The sequence below is a fragment of the Semicossyphus pulcher genome, unplaced genomic scaffold (genome assembly GCF_022749685.1).
Source record: "Semicossyphus pulcher isolate SPU_LCO1_2020_fin unplaced genomic scaffold, fSemPul1.0.p SCAF_4, whole genome shotgun sequence".
NCBI classification, from domain to species: Eukaryota; Metazoa; Chordata; class Actinopteri; order Labriformes; family Labridae; genus Semicossyphus; species Semicossyphus pulcher.
This window is the reverse complement of record NW_027211715.1, coordinates 13,895,872-13,916,595: the sequence shown is the minus strand read 5'-3', so window position 1 is coordinate 13,916,595 and position 20,724 is coordinate 13,895,872. Positions and strand designations below refer to the sequence as shown.

The 20,724-nt window shown below is 41.0% G+C and overlaps 1 protein-coding gene across 2 annotated transcripts; it reads left to right on the top strand.

Moving 5' to 3' along the window:
• Positions 1 to 566: 566 nt before the first annotated feature.
• Positions 567 to 7,649, top strand: atp5f1d (ATP synthase F1 subunit delta). 2 transcript variants are annotated; one of them, XM_069680067.1, is made up of 5 exons: positions 567 to 794; positions 1,607 to 1,760; positions 2,281 to 2,369; positions 7,224 to 7,353; positions 7,512 to 7,649. In XM_069680067.1, the coding sequence occupies exons 1-4, from the start codon at positions 678 to 680 to the stop codon at positions 7,344 to 7,346; spliced, it is 483 nt and encodes a 160-aa protein (XP_069536168.1). In that variant the 5' UTR covers positions 567 to 677; the 3' UTR covers positions 7,347 to 7,353; positions 7,512 to 7,649. The 2 variants fall into 2 exon arrangements, with proteins under 2 accessions (XP_069536168.1, XP_069536167.1); XM_069680066.1 differs by having other exon boundaries at positions 569 to 794; positions 7,224 to 7,362.
• Positions 7,650 to 20,724: the final 13,075 nt, after the last annotated feature.

Sequence of the window (20,724 nt, the reverse complement as noted above, 5' to 3'; positions counted from 1 at the left end):
CATTACTTTACATTTGATGAAGCAGCGCAAGCTCCGTTTTTTTTAGTATCTGCGTGCGTTGTCTGTGCATAAGTTGCATATAAAGAGCTACAAAATGTTTTTTATCCAAGACCAGACAAAAGCGTCACTAACTGTGAGGGCTGTAATATGACACATTGTGTTGGCGCCATCTACTGGTAGTCGGTGCCAATGATTGTATGTGGTCGGTGCTCAGTCGCTTAATTCACAGATGAACAGTAAATGTAGAAAAAAAATGTTATACAAAGCGGGCTTGTACTCTCCAAGTGTCGCCTTCGAAACGTTTTCGTATGTAAGCACTGCAAGATTGAAAATTTAAATTTATTCGATATTCAGTCGCTTTTAAAGAAACTAAAGCTACATGTCTTGTCTCCAAAACTTATATTCTTACCTAGGTGTAATATGTCGCTGATAATATCATAAATGACCACCTAAAGTACAAACTAAGCTACATTAATTAACCTCGACGTAATCGAATCCTCGTAGCACGGCTCCATATTTAAAACACTCCACTTCCCTGCATCCTTTGCGTCACCGCAAAGCCTTGTGGGTAGGTTACGAACGTCCTTGTCCTACCAAGCGCACACCGACTGCCTGCACGCAAGGGTTTGAGGACCTCTGTCATTCACTTGTACTTGGAAAAAATCTGATTTTCAAACATGATGGCAGCAAGATTTCTCCGCCGTGCTCTCCCCGTGCTGAGGCAGACTCGCTCCTACGCTGAGGTCGCCGGCGGGGCCCCGCAGATGTCCTTCACTTTCGCCTCCCCGACACAGGTAGCTAGCGTTAACGTTACTGGCGAGGCTGCTCGGGCCCTGCTAGCTGCACGGCTAACTTAGTTTCTTGTTTCAATGCACGGTCAAAGTTAGCAAAAGTGTTTACCTCCGGGGTTATTTAGCAATCATGTAATAATGCATGGCTTTTCTGTAATTAATGCACATGGAGTTCACACAGAGTGTAAGAGCTTGTGACGTTACAGTCAGTAAAGGGTTTAACTTAGCCTAGCTAGCTAACGATGCTAACCAAGCTGTCATTCACTGTCATTGTGTGATAAAGTATACCTTGATAACGTGTCATTTGAACATTGTACAACAAAGTACATGTCCGCACGTATGATTCAAACAGGTGCTGTCCGCTAAAGTTTATATGCATAGTGACACACTCAGAAAGTATGTGTTAAATGCTTAGCTCTCTAACCTTGAGGTTCATGTCAGTATCTTGCTTCATAGACGTGTATTTCTCTATACAGTCCACTGCTCCTCATAATACAAAAGTCCAGTTTCGTTCAATGCTGCATGTCTACTTCGAATTCTGCTGCAGAACCAGAATATTTTAGATCCAGTAGTAATGTAAATATTATTAATTATTAATTAAAAAAACACAAACGTGCATTGTGTTGCATATAAAGTAAATACAAAGGTGGCTGATAGTAGTTGTATCATGGTATAAAGGCTATTGGTGGAGCTAGTTGAATTTCAAATGTTGCAGTTTTGCAGCCATGTTTTATCCGTCATCATCTGTTAGTTTTAAACTTTTGCAGGATAGTTCAAAAGTCAGTGTACCTCATTATTTTGTCTCCTCTCTCCAGGTGTTTTTCAAAGAGGCCAGTGTGAAACAGGTCGACGTGCCCACACTCACCGGTGCGTTTGGTATCCTTCCAGCCCATGTACCCACCCTGCAGGTGCTCAGGCCTGGTGTCGTCACAGTCTTCAGTGATGACGGCTCCTCCGCTAAGTACTTTGGTAAGATTTAATTTATTTAAACTAACATTGGTGAGCCAGCCTTACCTAAAGAATCTGTACTTCATGTACTGCTGTTCAAAGGAAAGATACATTTATAAATCTAGTGAGGCTGGCTTACGTCTTGACCAGTTCTACCACCATTTATAGGCTAGCCTCATAATTTTGATGTTTTTCCCTGCGGATTCTGTTAGTACATATCTCTGCTGTCCACTTGGATCTTATAATCTATTTTTGTCACAATCTCATGGAAGCTGTTGTTATATAATGCAATTAAAAGCATTATTTCTATCTTTGTTAAAGTATCAAACTTAGACTTTATATTGAATACCAGTACATCATGTCTTAGCTGTTCATAATTGATTACATAAACCCTTCATGAGAAATTATTATAATGGACTAGAAGCTACCCTGGAAGTGAGGCAGGACATCCTGGATCTATAATACACATAGTATTTTCTTCTAAACAAAGTGAACATGACATTATGTTTGTTAAGTTCCACCTTTGTGTCTGTCTGTGCAGTGAGCAGTGGATCAATAACAGTCAACGCTGACTCTTCAGTTCAACTGCTGGCTGAGGAGGCTGTTCCTTTGGACCAGCTGGACATCGTGGTGAGTATGATGTCAGCCCCACTCAACTCAGATAGATACTATAGTGGCATCTGCACTAATGTTGGACATTATGACCGTATATACCATGAGAAAATATTAGTTTTTGTAAATGGTATAATGGACCTTCCCTCTTTTCCACACACATCTGTGCACTACTTTAAGTGCCAAGCTACCCATCAGTACAGATCCTATCCCACTCGCACACATTCATACGCCGATGTCTATGCATTCCAGAGTAATTAGGAACTCAGTGTCTTGCCCAAGGACACTTTGACATTTGGGCTGCAGAAGAAAGGGATAGAACTACCAATCAGCCGATTCAATGATGACCAAATCTACCTCTTTGCTGCAGCCACCCCTGTTATTTAATATAAATATAAATCAATTATCAGGACAGATGTATTGGATTTACATGATTGTTTAATGAATGTGGTAATTTGTTCAGTTATTTATTCTTTAAAAAAGGATTACAAATAAAAAAGTTTGATAAAAATTCCTATGGCTGCCCCCTAATGTTGACAACTTGAATCATCAGTCAAGAAGACTGCAAGTCAACCCACATTTCTTTAATCATATAACTTTTGCTTCTTTAGCTGCCATATAGTTCACAGAGCAATGCAGGAGCAACAAAAAGTCAGCTGTGAACTTTACAAACAGCTTCTCAAAATGACCCTTTAGTGTTAATCGTTAATCATAAAAATTTTACAGGGAGCCAATTCATCCTCTGAGGTCTCCTCTATTTTTTAAGCAAAAATACCCTGGTATGTAAACGGTGTTTATCACTGAATTGAGCGTTGCACATTAAAAGTTTGGTCTCTTGGGAAGCCGGTTTGGCTCGGCTGTTGAGTCGTGATTCCCATGTACAGAGGCTGCAGTACTCGATGCGGTGGCCCTGGGTTCGGCTCCCATCCTCGGCCCACTGCTGCGTGTCATCCCCACTCTCTCCTACCCTGACTTCCGAGCTATTCACTGTCCTGTCTCTCAGATAAAGGCATTAAAGGCCAAAAATAATCATCTTTAAAGAAATAAAAAAAAAAAAAAAAAAAAGTTGACACTTTGGCAGGGCTTGGGGGCTGTGAGGTGAGCTGGCACTGACCATGACTAAATCCTTTAACCCTTAACTTAATATAGTAAGGAACGAATAGCTTCAGTTTTGTATTTAACAACCAAATCCAATCCAACTGACAAAATTCAGAGTTAGGTAAGTCCGAAAACATTACTTTTAGTTAGTTTAGTTAGTTTAATTACTTTTAGTGTGGTCTGTTGCATTGTTTAAAAACAAGAGAGCAAAACTAGCAAATTTTAAAGGGTTTTCTCACAAGACATTTCTTTATCGGTGAAGTACGAATCATATAACAGGTAAATGTAATTACATGCTGAACCGTGCACAAAAACATCACAATAAACATCAGTCACTGGTATGTGGTTACATTTTTAGTTTGAAATCAATAGAGAAGAAGAAGAGGAAACAAAAACGTGAACAATGGTTAAAAAAAAATAAGCAAGAAGACTGCTTAAAGAGAATACAAGTCTGCTTGACATGGTCTCAACAAACACTGAACAAAGTTTCACGTTTAACGCAGGATTGATTGAGTGTTTTGTTTTGTACAGGGGATCTTGTAATTACTTAGAGCTGCCCTGTATTTACTTAGATAATTTGAACCAGCATCGGTATTGATCTCCTCCTTATTACAGGCTGTGTTATGGGTCATGATGATCTAATGCCACTTATTTTTAATGAGGTACATATAAATGTTAGGGATCAATATGTGTGTGCCATTTAAAGAGTAGGAGCACATCCTTTGAACTTGAGCGGACTCAGAATGTCATGTCACAAGGGAGTCCTCATAAAAACCAAGAAAACTATCTCTGGTATTACTTAATTTATGAAGTAAGTTCTTTAAGCTGTATGTTTACTCTTAAAGCAAAATGATCAGTAAAGTCAGATCAATTTCTTTTAAAGTTCACATAAAATCAAAACAGATGTTTAGGTTGTTTTTATCGCACATCCTGCATTAATAGTCACCTTTTATTCCAGTATCTGGCCCAATAATGACAACAGAACTTAAAAGTAAAAGTACTAATAGTATTTTAGAGTATTTAATTACTTGGAAAATATACTATCATGTTGTAAAATACAAAAATGCCCATGATTCATTCGAGGGTTCCCCTACTCCATGATTATTACTCTGCCAGTTATTATATATACATAATTTATGTAAAAAGGTAGTTGCGTCTAAAAGTGGGTAACACAAGAAACCTCACGAAACGCATACAAGTTCAACATTCTATAAATCTGAAGGAGTGCAGTGTGTTTTACTGCTTTAGCTAAGCGGCTAATGTTAACGCAGTTGTTAGCGTTACTGCTAGTATGTCTACAGTGCAGCCTGTGAGTCCCGGTGGCTCCGATGGGAATGCTGCAGATGGGATTAACCAAAATAAAAATGCTGTTAAAACGCATGCATGGATCTTTTGTTCCTATTTAATTAATGGACCGCAGTCAAACAGCAGCCCCAGCTTCATCTGCAGTGGGTGCCGTTAGCAGAAGTCAGACACCAAAGTTAAACCGGTTCTCCGTCGCTAAAATGACAGGAGAAAAAACGCAGGATGTCACACAGCTGTCGACATGTTTACTGTAAAAGATTTACTTCACTACAGTGGAATCCAGTTGGTTAAGGTACGCCAATACCCGTGATAGCCTGTCTAATTTTGAGTTGCCGTGACAGCCAGAAAACTATTTTTGTATTGCTTATAATTGTTACTGTTCACATTTACTCTTAATGCTAACTGTTGGTACTGTAGGGAGATGATCACAGCCCTTAACCCCAGTTACAGCCCCCCTTCCTAGGGTTGGGTATCGTTTGGATTCTAATGATTCTGATTCTGATTCTGCTCATCGATCCCGGTTTCAAGACTGTTGTTGAACCACCATGATCCTGAAATTAAATTCCTGTTGGTCAATTCCATTATGCATCAACTTGAACACATCATAAACACGATGATATAATACAAAAAACTGTGATTCAGACTTGCAACACTGCTGCGCAGGCACTCGGAGGGAGGGAGGGAGGGAGGGGCGGGTGAGTACGGACTGAAGTGATCATGTGAAATTAAAGTTAGTTTGATCACAAAGCCTGATGCTCCTACGGCTATGTTATCAGTGAAATATATGAACTACAGACAGATCTCGACGTTATTGAGCCAGGTACAGAGCATGAGACACACACAGACCTGTCATATCTGCTCCCCCCGTGGCATGATAACTCTGATAAATTTGCATGGATCACCTCCGGCTCATCTCTTTCGCAGCGTGGAGATGTTGATTATCCGTTATAAAGGTTGAGCACCGGAAATATGAGGCAGATCACGACGCTGTTGACCCAGGTACAGAGCATGAGACGCACACAGATCGGTGCCATCACTGCGCTGCATGATTACAGTTTGCCACCGTCTCTCCCTCTCGTCAGCTCGGGATCGTCCCGTATTAAAAACTTGGAAAAAGTCTTCTTACTGAATGAATACAGACACGATCTGTCTGTATTTCCGTACGTGTGACCGTCATTGAGTGAAATTTATTAAGGAATTGATAAGTAGAATCGAAATTAAAATTTCTAAATGATTCCGTCAGAATCTGAATTTTGGAACCGGTTCTCGACACCCAACCCTACCCCTTCCAGATACACATTATCAGACACCCTAATAAAGACATGTCTTTATTTTTTGCACCAATTAATGGAGAGTAGTATCGACAAGTATTGGTTTTGATAAGCAGTAACGGTATCGATAAAATCCCAACGATGCCCATCCCTAGCTTTGACCTTTGCTTCCACTGTTGAAGTGGTCAAAAGCATGACGTTCTCCTTTGATAATGATGCTGACAATGTGTGTCGGCAGTTTTTAACTGCAGGATTGATGTAATTCTTTGTTTAACATGTTAGTATCTTCACTTCAAAGTACTGGTGAAGTACATAGCGAAGCAAGCTATTTTTTTGTGTACTCTCACTCTCAACATCCAGCAGGGACCAGTCAGTACTGCAAATTATGTGTTCACAATGGCAGTTCATTGTGGATTAGTCAATTTTTATGGATCTTTATATGTATTAATGAGATTTGTGTGATGAGTTCAGTCTGTTGAGACAAGCGTAATCGCTGCAATCGTCATTTCTTCAGGGAAAACCAGGGAGAGTATTCTTTGAACTCGCACTAGATTTTTTTTTTCCCCTCCCATGTTGATGAGCTCCTCCAGCTGATGATTATCCGTCTGATCAGTGTTGCAGTTGGACTTCAGTGTTGAGCCCTTGTTTAAATGTCACTCTTGTTAATGCCGGGCTGCGTCATTACGCGCTCACTGCGGAGGTGTCTGTCTTTGACCTTGGGCAGTGCCAGTGTCACTGTCAAGTTGACTTCATAGCAGTAAATGAGTTATTTTTTGCTCGTTGTCTTCAGCTCTGCAGTGAAAATGCACGCGGGCCCACGCTGTTAATAAGGAGGGAAAGGTCAGTCACTGTTGAGTTATAGCAGATGTGTCAAATCCCTACTGGGAGACCTTTAACTTCCAGCTATGTTTGGCATTTCTCGTTTCTAATCACTACTGTGACAAATGGAGCTTTCAGAGCAAAGAGGCAGTGGGGATTTTCTCTGCTCGTCTTCCTCCCCACTTTTGACTCTTTGTTGCTCAGCCTCGCCGTTCTGGATTTTACAACACAGTTAGCTTTCAAATGGCTTTTAGGTTGAGGAGAGCTTTGACTCAATGACCAGACTTCCTGCTGAATTGCAGGATAATCAGCCTAGTTAGGTAACAGATAATGACAATGTTTCTCATTACACAATCTGTTTTTCTGTCTTTTTTTTCAGTCTGCAAAGGCCAACCTGGAGAAGGCTCAGTCCGAGATGTCTGGTGCATCTGACGAGGCAGCGAGGGCAGAAGTCCAGATCAGCATAGATGCCAATGAGGCCATCGTCAAGGCTCTGGAGTAGACCTGTGGTACGACATGTACGTTGCTGCACCATGATCATATTTTTTAAAGAGATGTGTGTTACCCAACAGAATAATAAAGCAGGAGTTTTTACAGTTAGAAATATTAAGAAATCAGAGGTTACTATCTTTGTTTGTCAAAGTGACTCTCCGCTCTCCCTCTGCAGGTAATCTTTTCTGTTTCTTTGATGGGATTCAATCGTCCATCTGTTTTCCAGACCTTTCACGTCAGTGTCCAGAAGATCCCAAGCTTGCTTTGTACAGTGGATAAAAATAACAAAATAAATTTATTTGGAATTACCTGCTGCTGGAGTGTGTCGTGATTTCTTCTGCTACTGAATACTTAGCCTATGTTTTATTTTTGATTGACAAACATAATTGACTCAAACAGATTTTTAAAAATGTGTTGCAAGCTAATCTTTTCCTATTAAGAGGACTTGACGTGTTCTACTGAAAGATTAACCCAAACCAAAAGGAACCGTTTGTGTGCCTTGCAGTGAGTGTTTCTGCCACTTGATGGCAGCAGATGTCTGCTGAAGTATCTATAATCACATGGTTATTCAACTTCTCTTAAACCACAGTTTCAGGAAAGAACATTATTACATTTGTCACATAACCACTTCTGGATGTCTTTCCCTTAAGGCATTACTCTCCAGAGAATGATCTTTTTTTAACATCAGATTTCTGTGTATCAGCTCCTGTATCCTGTAAAAACTTAGTCACGCTTACTGTTGGAGGCCCACTTGTGGGTTGGAGTAATTTGGAGCCCTCAGTCACAGCCTTGATTTAACTGCTCTGGCAGAGCTTGTTTGTTATGAGTGATGACCTCAGGCTCCTGTGACAAAGCCAGGAAAAGTCCTTTTCTACCCATCCTGTGGAAAACTGGGCCTTTCTCTGGTTTCATAACTGCGAGTTTCAGCTCAGAGTCAATCCAGGAGGCGTTGACCTCATTCACGTGCCGACCTGAGGCTTTCAGAGCAGAAACCGCAACAGGTTTATTTTGAATGTCAAAAGTCTCAAGGGCCTTTTAACAAGTGAAAGTACTCTGGAGGCACCGGTGTTTACACGGAAATGCTCTCATGACTGCGCTAAGGTCCCTACTGAAACCTCTGTTTATATTTAAAAATCATGTGAGCTACTCGGTTTTACATTTAACTCCTTAACAGGAAAATTCATAACATTTTCCCTTTACAGAAGGCAAATTTTCCTCTGTAATCAGGACAGTCTAATAACAGCGTGTTGTATAAGTGTCAAATGTGTTGAAATATCTTTTTTTCCAGTGATTAAGCACGTGCTGTGCAGACTTGCAGACTGTGACTCAGGCCAGAAGCCATTAATAAAAAATCAACTTCTCTCACACTTCCTGCTCTGTGTTCTCCTTTCAAAAACGGCAGTGTCTTTCATCAGAACCGTCTCGTCGCAGCTGCACACACACACTCATAAACAAAACGCGCTCATACTCACTCATCCGTCAGCCTCGGGGCCTGACACTAACACTTCAGACAGACGAGATGAAACGATTGTGTCAAAACCAACTCTTCTTTAATCCAGATTTATGAGAGGGACGCAAAAACAAGCTCTATTCTGTGATTTTTCTCTAAAGGCAAAGCAGAAATCCACTATGCACTGTTCTCTCACTTTGAGTGTAGTCGTGCAGCTGAAGTAGAAAGTGCAGGACGTTCCTACTTGCCTGGAAAAGAAGATGCTGTAACTGGGTAACTAGTTTTGTAGGTCATGTCCAGAGTTAGTTTTAGGTGAACGTTATGTGCATTTTAAGTGATATCTTTGCATTTTATCTGAGCTGTTCCCATCAGTAACTGTTAAGCTGCCTCAGCCACACAGCCTAATAAGCTAAATGACTCAGAACTCTCAGACCCAGATGCAAAAGTGCTGTGCATTGATATGGAAGCGGTCAAGTGCTGTACATTGCTCAAGGACGATGAGTATCCAGTGAGAGTCCTCGCTCAAGAGCCACTTGTTGGTGTTTCAGGCTCATGAGGCATGTGATAATAAGTCTGTCTTCCATGGATGCCCCTGTACTGTAATTAAAAGATTGCAGCGTCTGCACCCGAGGGAATAACACGATGCATGCTATGACAATCCATGCCGTCATCTGTGAGTGGTGCTCTAACACAAAGCAGCTCCTGGCTTTGAGGTAGCTAATGAGGCTATATTTACTGAGATGACCGCAGGAATAAAGGAGACCAGCCCATGTGAGTAGTCATATATGTAGGATGTTTTTAAATGATAGTTAAGCAGTGTATTCTTCTGTTCAATTTAAGCTTCATAAGTGGCCCTTTAAGCTTATAGGCTGGCCCTAAGATGTAGCAGTGTAGGGCGGACTCAGTTCGTGAATCACTACGGAATGACTCATCAAAGATTACAGTATTCGATTTTCTCTTTAAGCTATTAAATCAAGTTATTTAGCGCTTTATATGGTTATGGTTATGTGTCTGTTAAATTAGGTCTTCAAATCGCTGCTGTGGTTGCTGGACCATGAGTCTTAAACAAAAGATTCTCAGTGACTCACATTTAAGAAGCTTAAACTGCTAACATTAGTCATTCCTTAGCCATGCTAACGGGAAGTTTGAGCGACAGTCAGTCTGTTAGTGACAAACTGAAATCTTCCACTAAATACTGGATGGACTGACACTAGATTTGGTACAGAGACTCATCATTCTTAGATGATCTATATTTCGGTGACCCCCTGAGTTTTCCTCAAGTCCAACTTTGAGTTTTGAGTAAAATAGACTCAATAGTTTGAGTCAATCTATTGGATGTACTTTGTATTTATTGCTAACTAGCAAGTGCTAGCATGCAATAGTCCTTATGCAAGAATGTGGTAATCTTTACCTGCTTTACATTATCATGAGAACATAAAATGTAATTGTGACTATGTTAGCATGCTGGTGTTAGCGTTAGCTTAAAGCACTGCAGCCTCACAGGGCTCCCTAAAAACACGGTATTTCACCGGGGGGTGGTGCCTTACGTCCTGCATCAGTCACATTTGGCTAGGCTTGTCAGTTTTCTGATAAGCTAGCAAAACCGTAACCTAAAAAGGTTGTTTATTAACCTAATCTTTGATTTAACTCCCAGATAAAACCTACAGGAGACCTCATGCCTAATTGTAACATCAAACAGAGATGATTTTTTTTTTGTGATCACTGATTTACAAAGACACACTTAGATTCTAGCTCATTGTACTGCTGGCACAGCTACAACCATGACCAGACTTGCTGCTGATTTTAGCTTAGCTTAGTTAGCTTTCTAACGGTTAGCGCTGAGACGAAGGATAGCCACGGAGCTCGTTGACGCATGAACTATTACATCCTGCAGCCTTACAGAGATGTTAGCATGAATGTGGACTCATAGCTTGTTTCTTGATAAATTACTTCAACCATTCATACATTTTACATTACATTACATTATTTTTCTGACTTTTGAGTAAACAATGAAAGGGCCTTTTTTTTCCCCAACTAAGGACAAAACTAAACTGGTCACTTTGGGCTGTGAGAAATGTTATAGGCTGTTTGCTATTTCTGATATATAACCAAATATGGATTACTTGAATAAAAAAAAGTTATTTGATACTGACAAAATAAAGTAACAATTAAGTAATGGAAATAGTTTTGTGCTTTCCCCTTCACAAAGTCATCCGGGATGGTTTGGCGTGTGCCCAGGCATCTGTTGCTGTCAGGGTAAGAGCTCACAGTTTAGCAGTGGGCAATAAAATGAATCATAGAGCCGATGGAAAGAATCAAGTCACATGATTTTCTTTATATACTGGCACAGGCTCCATCATGACACATACTGGCTGTGAGACAGAGTGATATTTTCCTGTATGCTGTACGAGTGTCCTGCTGATACAGGTGAGTCACCGGCTGTATGGATAGGGATATGGAGTGACTTTAACCCCGCGAGACTTAAAACACAGCTGAGAGTCTCTGAGTAGACACTCGAACCGAAACCCTCTTCATCTCTTTTATTTCAGCGCTCGTATTAGCCTCATGAAATCACGGGACACTCTTCACTTGCACCCCCATTGACATTTCACTCCTCATGTTAATGATAATTCATGCGGCTGACAGCTTTGTGAGACCTGTTAATTTATCAGGCACGATTATGAAAAAAATCAAAGTGTAATAGGTGAATAATAAGGGAGTTATGCAGCGAACGGGGGAGTGACAGATGACACATTATGAGAGAGGAATCAGATTTCTAAACAGGTGCTGTGACTCTTCAGACATGAAGACGCACATACCTTAGATATACACAAAAAGATTAGGTCACATTTTACAGGAAGTGATGTCATGTTTTGATTCGATTAATCAGCAAGAAAAACAAACAGTTCCTGCAATGAGCCGACACATTTGTCTGCTTATCTTGTTTGTGTTGTTTTGTTTCCCTTTCTTTCCTGCACTGTACAGACACCTGCCAGTCTGCTCATGTTAAATAATATTTAAATTTTTGATCCTCTGCAGAGAAAATACTTCCAGTGGCAGATGGTAGGCTACAGGATATTGAAAGTGCCTGATGTGTAAAGACAAATTAGAGACCTGGGGAAGAACTGAGAGGAAATTAAAGGTCCGGAAAATTTAAACGCTTGGAGCAATGAGTCAGTTATGACTGCGGATGGCAATTTTCCACACACCAAAGTGCTCCAAAATTACACATATCATCCAGCGTGCATAATCATCTGCCTTGGAACTTTAATAAACTGTGGTTGTCACATCGTGCTGTTACATAGACACATTTCACTGCTTTTCTTGAGTGTGAAAACCACATTTCCACCTGTGAGATATGGTCAAGCACGGCTAAGTGTGCATCAAGGGGGAGAACTGAGGCTCTGCAGCAGGAAGAGAGAAAAAGAGGCATCCAGAGAGTCGAGCTGATTGAAGTGCTGACCTTTTGGTGGGACTGTGTAAAGAGGGGGCCTGCAGACTCTCAGTCAGCTGTCAGATACTGCATCCAGCCTGGTAGTAGGAGTAGGGCCCTGACACCAGCCTCCCACCACTCTGCCCTGTTTGTGTCATCCATCCCTCCATTCTTACAGCCTTCCATTCCACACAAACACCCACCCACCCGCCAAACACACAGCGCACACACACACACAGAAAAACCAGGCACACTCACCCAGACGCAAACATCCACACAAACACAAACATATTTCAGCCCGCGCCAGCTAGGTAACATTTCTACAAATAGCAGTGTGGGCATTTGGGAGAAAATCGCAAAGCCGCAAACACAGCCTGCTGTAGGGGTGAGATAATCAGCTTTGTGGTAACAGCAAATGGCCCCTGAGTGGCAAGGCAGGTAATCATTGCACAGAGTGTTTTTTATCAGAGCTGGGAAGAGTGCTTTTTCCATCCTCATGTGTGTGTGTGTGTGTGCGCATATTCACACAGAAATGAGCAGCCAAATCAAAGATAGGCAGGTATAAAAAGTACCATTACACTCATCTATAAGCTTAATTCCCATGTGTATTCACATGAATGAGTGGTTACAGCACATCTGCCACCTACACTGTCTTTACACCAAAATAACAATACAAAGACCCCTTAAAATAAATATATATTTCAAACATGAGGCTGTTCTTGTTCGTGGTATATCGTCTTGTGAACCTGGGCCATAACACTAAAAGAAATTAAGGGGAAAAAAAGGTCCTTTTTGTGTTCAAAGCTGTTCTTCCTACATTTACATAAGCAGCGAAAAAAGAGCAGCAGATTTGCTTAAATCATGCTTGGATTTATTCCATATCCCCGGTCTGTTTCCAGTTTTTGCCGTGCTTTGATGATCTTCACTCAATTTCACATTACCAAAGAAAAACATCCACATTTCCTTTTTATTGGAAATTCAAGGCTCTAATTAGCAGATTTGAGTGGTTTCATGCACATTTTACAACAATATGCATAAATGAAAACTAAAGGAAGCAATAGCTGTCGACAAAATGCAATACAAGCTGAATTAAATCTTCCCTTGAAGAAAGATTGAATAATGAATGTGTGTGCGTGTGTGTGTGTGTGGATGCTGGGAGGCTGACTTTGGCCGTGACAGATGTGTAAAATATCTGTCTTTCCCCGAAGCTACTGACAATGGGGATTGTGGCTGTTTGGCATTCCAAGTAGAGGCGTCACATGCTGGAGGGTTCAGAGGAGTGTATCAGCAGGGTGGGACCCACTCTGAGTGTACACTATAATGTGGGGCGTGTGTGTGTGTGTGTGTGTGTGTGTGTGCCTGTATGAGGGTGCATGCAGTGTTTTGGAAGCAGATATATGCAAGCTATAAGGTAAGATAAGGTCAAGCCACCTACACATGTATACTGGTGCTGCTCAAGTAAGTGTGATGAGAGCAGCTTGGCCTTTCGTGCCCCTGCTGACAGTATGCACTGATCTATGTTTAGTCATGAGGCAGATGAAGAGGCTCACTTCAGTCTGGGTTTACATTTCTCATGTGTGTCTCAACAGGAGGTCTCTACCTAGAGTACCACGAATCAGAAAATAACACAGGAAGCTGAGCCGCAGGCTTTCAATCTGTTGCTCTACATCAGTGATTCAGAGCAAGGGCTTGTTGGGGTTCTTGTACACCGGGGGGGGCTGCCTCTGCAGTTGCATGTGGGAGAAAATAATTTGTAGTTGCTCAACTAATTTGGAAAAATAGGAATTGCATTAAATTATATTCTTGTATTAAGTCATCTGTAACACTCTAACACATTAATAAGCAAGCCAAGAAGTTGAAGGGTTACAGATGAACATAACAGAAAAATACTATAAATTATGACCTGAAATGGACTGCACTTATAAAGCCCTTATCTCGTCTTACGACCACTTAAAGCACTTCTACACTTCATGTCACATTCACCCTTTCACACACACATTCACACACTTGTGATGGTGCCTTGCAAGGCCCATCATCATTAATATGTTCACACACCGCAGGCTATGCCTCGGGAGTAACTGTGGGTTCAGTATCTCGCCCAAGGCTACTTGGATAATGTAGACTGGAGAAACCAGGGATCAAACGGCCAACCCTCTACTGGGGAATGACCCTCTCTGCCCAGAAACAGATGAAGGTTTGAAATGGATAAAAAGTTAAAATAAACAGCTTAAAGTTGTTCATATAAAGTTATTAAAGTTAGTTAAAAGTAATCAAACACAGTTTAAATAGCTAGCTAGGAGTAAAAGATAAATGCTAAAAATGCTAAAATAATGGATAAATGGTTGAAATGTTAGCTTAAGTTAAGACATTAAGTAATAGTAGTAGCTTTCAGTTTGTGTCGATTTTGGCGCCCCCTGTGGACAAAGTACCTATTATCTCTTCGCCGGTCTTGTCCTGTACATGTGTAAGCTGTGTTTTCTGGTGAAAAATCTCCTCCTGCTTTATTTTATCATTTACACCTATTATTCATCGAGAATACTTGCAGTGAAAAATGTAAACAAAGCCTGTTTCGACCACTTCATCTGACACCTGGCCCACAGCAGCAGTTACAGCCATCAAACATATCTATAAAGAAATAATACATTTTGTCATTATTGGTCTTGCTTGTTTTTGTCAAGTCATATTGATGCAACAGTATTTATTTGATTGTCACACAGTGATAAATCATCACATCAGACACAGGTGGTACACTAGCCACCTATGTAACAGTTCATGTAAGAGTCACGATACACCCCCAGCCCACGCAGGGAGACCACCTGAGCTGACAGCTGTAAACCCAAGCTAACAGTAGCACCAGCTGAATGCCACTCATCCTGGCACAGACATTCGACTCTTCCCAAACAAGGGACCGAATGCTGATCCCTCAGCGCAGATGACGTCTGATTGCTCCACTGTCCTTTTGTGAGGTTAGTCATCTCCTGCACTCTTTCCTCTCCTTCTGTGTTCACATCACTCAGTCCCATGTGATCTATCCATCAGGCCCTGGGTGTGTGTTTTTCTGCTTTATTAAACTCTTTCACACACAGTTTCCTGTAGAGTGTTAAGCTGTTCTGCCTCCTGTTTCCAAAACATCTCATAGATATGCCTAGGCACGTGAGGACGCATTCACACGCACAAAAACACACTCAACATGAAAGTGCAGGCTGTTATTTGTTGCTCTTTTAATTTGCGGTTAGCACAGGTGAGGGCCTTTTTATAGTCATGTTTGTATGTGTGTGTGTGTCTATACTCTTGCTAAACCATAACATGCCAAAAGGGGAATTGAGACAGAGTGTAAATAACATCAGACGTGCCCAGGGTTACCTTTCCTTCCTCTTGAACTGTGTTGAAAAGTTTTTGTCATCATTTCTGTTCTGCCACCTGTGCTGTTTTGAAACTTTCCAACAGACACAAAATTTCTTGAATTCTCAGTGCTGATGTCACTTTTCATGAAAGCACATGTAATGAGGAAACGATTGTATCCACTATGATGTCACTTCAGCAAAAAATCTATTGATTTAATCAATTGCAGAACATTGATAACCCCCCCCGATGGTAAATGTCACGTTTTGGTGCTTACAGCTTGTGGCATTCCTTAAAGGAGCAATTTGCCCCTGCAAAAAGCCACTGTCAGTCAAAGCTGGTGTTCTCTGTAATCCATAGAAGCAATAATATTTGAAACTGGCGCTATAGCTGTGGAGAAAGTTGTACAAACAGCTAGTGGTTTCGCCCATTCTACATTTCTACAACACCCAGCATGCATTGTGCCCCTCCCTCTGAAAGGAGCGAGAGGCGCTGGAGTGAAATACAACCGTTTCGCTGCAGGCAGCGGCTCGGAGCGGTACAGAATTCAAACCACGACAAGAATATGGATAGTGGATCGTAAAAAATCTTCAGATCTGCAGTCTACATTTCAAACCTGATGATCTGATGAATGAGACATGACATCGGAGGCGGGCGTCCTAGATTGAGGAAGTGTAGTTTAGCAAGCTCCCTGGCCTCCGCCAGATGACGAGTTTTACGTAGTCTGTCAGAGGTTTTCCAGGGCCCATTGGAGAAGCGGTTAGAGTCCTCCAAAGGCACTGAGCGAAATTGCATTTTTTCCAACCATAATGGCATTAGCTCACCATAATAGCATGATAGGACTGAGGTTGAAAATCGGTGAACTGGCCCTTTAAGGAGGAGTCATACACAAATTAGGTTGGAAAGGGCACACAGGACGGGTGAACATACTTTGTATTTTTAAAGTTTGAGTTTGACTACATTGTCTTGTAAGTAGATACCTATCATGGCTTTGCATTTCATTTACGGTATAAACAACGTAAAAACAAAAACTTCCTCAGAAATGTCCATTCCAGGTAATCGGCCACAGTAAACAAGAAGTCCAAACCTTTTTGTTAGATGATATGTGACAGAAAATAGGATGCAAAACATGCCACCTTTGTAATCATGTTGTTATGTAATGCTGTATAATATCCTATTCATGACAAAGACAAACACAGAATTCAAAGTACATGTTGCATACTCTGAACAATGACGTTTCTCTCCTTTAACCTTCACATGTCCAGCTAATCCGTCTGTGCAGGGTGACACTCTCCTCTCTCCCTGGGGTGACTGACAACTCATCGTGGCTTCATAGTCACAAGCCTCTTCGCTGAGGCACTGTAGGAAAATATGCCAACAAGCTAGTTTCCACCTAGGACAACCAAAGGAGGCAGAAATAACTCCCCTACTACGCACGGACCGTCTCTGACGGACAGGGCCTGCATTCCAGGGCTGGGGCCTTATTTGATGGCCCTTAGCTTCATGCATGGTTGAGGTACGGTCCTATAAAAAAGCTTATAATGACTGATGAACTAAAGTGGATCCAAACCATATGAGATACATTTTAGGTCTGTGTTGATCCTGTTAAGAACATTAAATGATATGACCCAATTTGTCAGCCAATGTCTTATTTTACATCATTAAAGCACTATAATATCCATCATGTGTAATTTGGGACGGATAATATACAGTATATGACAGCTATGACCTTAACTGGATCTCCACCTTCCTGCACCGCCCCCCCTTGATCCTTCCTCCACTTTAGATTTCCCAGTATTACCACATCTGGGACGTCACAGCCATTACATCGCCTGCATTCAAATGTCCACTGTATAACATTACACACAGGGTCACTTACACTGCAGAGGACCACAACTCAACTTGACCCCATTTCACCAATAACCTGTACCACATTGCTTTTCTGTGTTGTAACATGCAGTCAATGTAACAAATAGCTCCTGTTGCATGAGCATGTGTTTTGCGCGAGTTCAGCCCAGGCCAGACATCCCCTGAATGCACCTACTGACTGACTCCACACGTGGAGACTTGGGAGGTGGGGTTGTTCCATGACTCCAAATAGACAGCCAAAGTACTATTTGAACAGCTCTGAAAAGGTCAGATAGATGGATTCCAATATAGAATCACTTCTACGTACAGTAGCTATTTATGTTCATAATGTTTAATCAGCATGTAGCCCTGAAAGTGTCAGAAAATGCCCAGAATTACTGAAATACACAAAAATGTAATATTTATAATGAGCCATTAAATCAGAGGATTCAGTTTGATATCACACTGCTGCTCAACATTTACCTGCTCTCCTGCTGGAGTTTGGATGAGTATGTTTAAACAAATCAGATTTATTTGCGGTAAGTAAGTCATTGAAGTTTCCACATATGTGAACGTCTAATTCAGAGCAACACAAGAAGCTGTTCTGCTTCTGTTAAATACGCCGACGTGCGGGATCTTTGCTGGGTTTTTTTGGTACATTAAGTGTGTGTTTTGGTTAGCAGAAGTGGCTCTCTACTGCGCAGCTCTGGCTCCAAATGACGTCACCATTGCAAGATGGCAGCGCCTATCACGGGGGCTATTTTGGCTTTGTACAATGAGAGCAGATGGAGATGTGTCATCCATACAGTCATTGGTACAAACCTTTAAAGTCAAGTGAAATGAAAAATTTCATTTTAATCCTTTTAGATCACATACCCGGTAATATTGTGCATCTATTTGACAATATAGGCCAAAAAAAGTACAGAAAATCCATTTCTTTGTATTCTTATATCAAAATCCAATCATTTTTTCTTCTGGTAAAACTAAATTTCACGCGTGCTTACGTAAGTTAGCACCAAACAATTTCAACCAATCAGTCTGCAACATTTAGCCGCAGAGCACCAAGAACGCTCGGTCGGTTAGCTAGCTACTGCGCTGTGGAGAACGTCTGTCTACGTCCACTTCTCAACGATCAAATCAAATCCCTCTAATGATATGTCCCTCCTGCACGTCCTCTTTCACCCGGAAATACATTACGATACAGAAGCTAGATACTTTCGAAATGCCGTTTCAGCTCGACTTTAAGTCGAACATGACAAGCTAACATGTTACATGTGCGTTTATGTGCTGGACTATTTCTCGGCTAGGCGCATTCATTTCCTGTTTCCAGGTCTTAGCTGGTTGATTGGCAAAGATATAGTCTGGTGCAAGCTTTAGATGTGCTAGTGAGTGGATTTTGTTCAAATATTACAGAGGCAGGCTAGCTGTTTCTCACTTTTCAGTCGTTCCGCTAAGCTAACTGCTGGTGGTCTACATCAACTGGACATACATGACAGTAGCTATAAAAATGTCAAACTATTTGTTTAAAAGTGAAAAAATACATCCAAGTTTCTGGCATCCAGTTTTTTTATTGATTTTTAAAGTTCAAACAAAATTGTACTACACCCTAAGTAATTTAGGAAACTGCTAGCTGACCAAGTGTGGGCAGGACTGTCATAACAATTCACGTCTTACTGTAACCAAATGCCCAGAGATTTGAACAACAAGAATGACTGAAAGAAAAACAATCAGTGTGATGTAACACTATGACTAACCATTGAGTTAATTATTGGTATGCGTTGTGCTAACAAATCAGGGGTCAAGATTCATATTGATTGCTGTTGACATCACTGTGAACAACAATCAAAGTGGAGGAAAGAGAGGCAATAAATGTGTTTTAGTATCAGTGGCAAAGAGTCCAGCTCCAGGGGAAGTGAATGATCTTCGTCATTATCACAAGATAGATCTTAAAGGTCGTTTTCTAAGAACCATGATACTACTGATTACCCCTATCATGCCAGAGACTTAATTTAGATTTGTTTCAGCTTCGATTTGAAGGCTGAATTACATAAGTGGAAAATTCTTTCAACGCTGTACATTTATTAGATCATGACAGACATTTTTATCCACTAAGATCAGAGCCTGATTTGCCGATGACATGGCCTGACAAAACATTTTACTCCACTATGACCTAATATGCAGCGGAGAATTACAGCATCCACCCCCATTTGTAGACTCAAATAACCCTTTAAACTGGCGCTAAACTTGGCCCATTACAGCCGACCCACCAAGACAAGCGTCTAATTATATAATATCCTCATCTACTTTCTTGCCTTTGTGCGACAAACACTGGCGAGTGTTCGATAAACAGATCCTTAACGAGCAGTCAACACTACACACGTCAGCTGGTACAATATAAATAGACACAACTGACTAATTAACTGTGAACTCATAGTTGGCCAACTGGCTGTATCGAGTAACATCAAATAGAAAGAATAGACATGACTAAACATAGACAAGGCCGAAGCCTGGAGGAGCGAGTGAGTGGAGGTTAGTTATCATATGGTTTATACTTTAGTGCTTTCACATGATGATGGTTGGGCTCCAGTCGAATGTGAGCAGATTATTCTGTTATTGTGACTATTCTGGATCTGAACAGCTATTTTTAGTCAGACGGCCGATACTAAAGGAAGCATGAATAAGAAAACAAGGAGTGGTGATGATTTTGTGTCTCTTTGTTAAGGTAATCCTCTTTGGAAACATTCTTCTATGAGTAATATGATGATCATTATTGCTGTAAGCCTTTTATTTCATTTCATTACAACATTAAGATTTGGTTAAAAAAAACTACTAGTACTGTCATAACTAAGAGACTACAGCCATGAAAGCAGCTCTGTCAGGCTGAACTCAAGCACAGATGTGCTTTTAGCTGCATGCTTTTAGCTAACAGTGACAATGTTGGTGTACAGCAGGTATAATAATTACCAAGTTCCTCATCTTAGCATTAGCAATAAAACCATAATAAAGCTGAGGATGATGGAAACATCATTAGTTTTGCAGGAATTTGGTGATAACCTTAAGTACTGGACACGAACTTTGGTGCAGGTCCATTGAGCAGACATTGGTGTAGTCCACCAAATAAATGGAAATATTGGCCTGCTGGTCGCTCTGGAGAAAAAGTCATGGGATCACAACAGATCATCCCCTTGAGACTATGAATATCTGTACACAATTTCATGGCAATCCGTCCAACAATTTGAGGCCTCAGAGCCGCACTGCTTGACTAAAACACAAAACGTATTCGCAGCAATTTAAGAATTATATCACAATAAGGGA

Bases quoted from the DNA above. Each gene is read 5' to 3' on its own strand.
- atp5f1d (XM_069680067.1), top strand. From the start codon at position 678: ATGATGGCAGCAAGATTTCTCCGCCGTGCTCTCCCCGTGCTGAGGCAG. The intron at 1,761-2,280 runs GTAAGATTTAAT...CTGTCTGTGCAG, and splicing joins CTCCTCCGCTAAGTACTTTG to TGAGCAGTGGATCAATAACA. The intron at 2,370-7,223 runs GTGAGTATGATG...CTTTTTTTTCAG, and splicing joins TGGACCAGCTGGACATCGTG to TCTGCAAAGGCCAACCTGGA.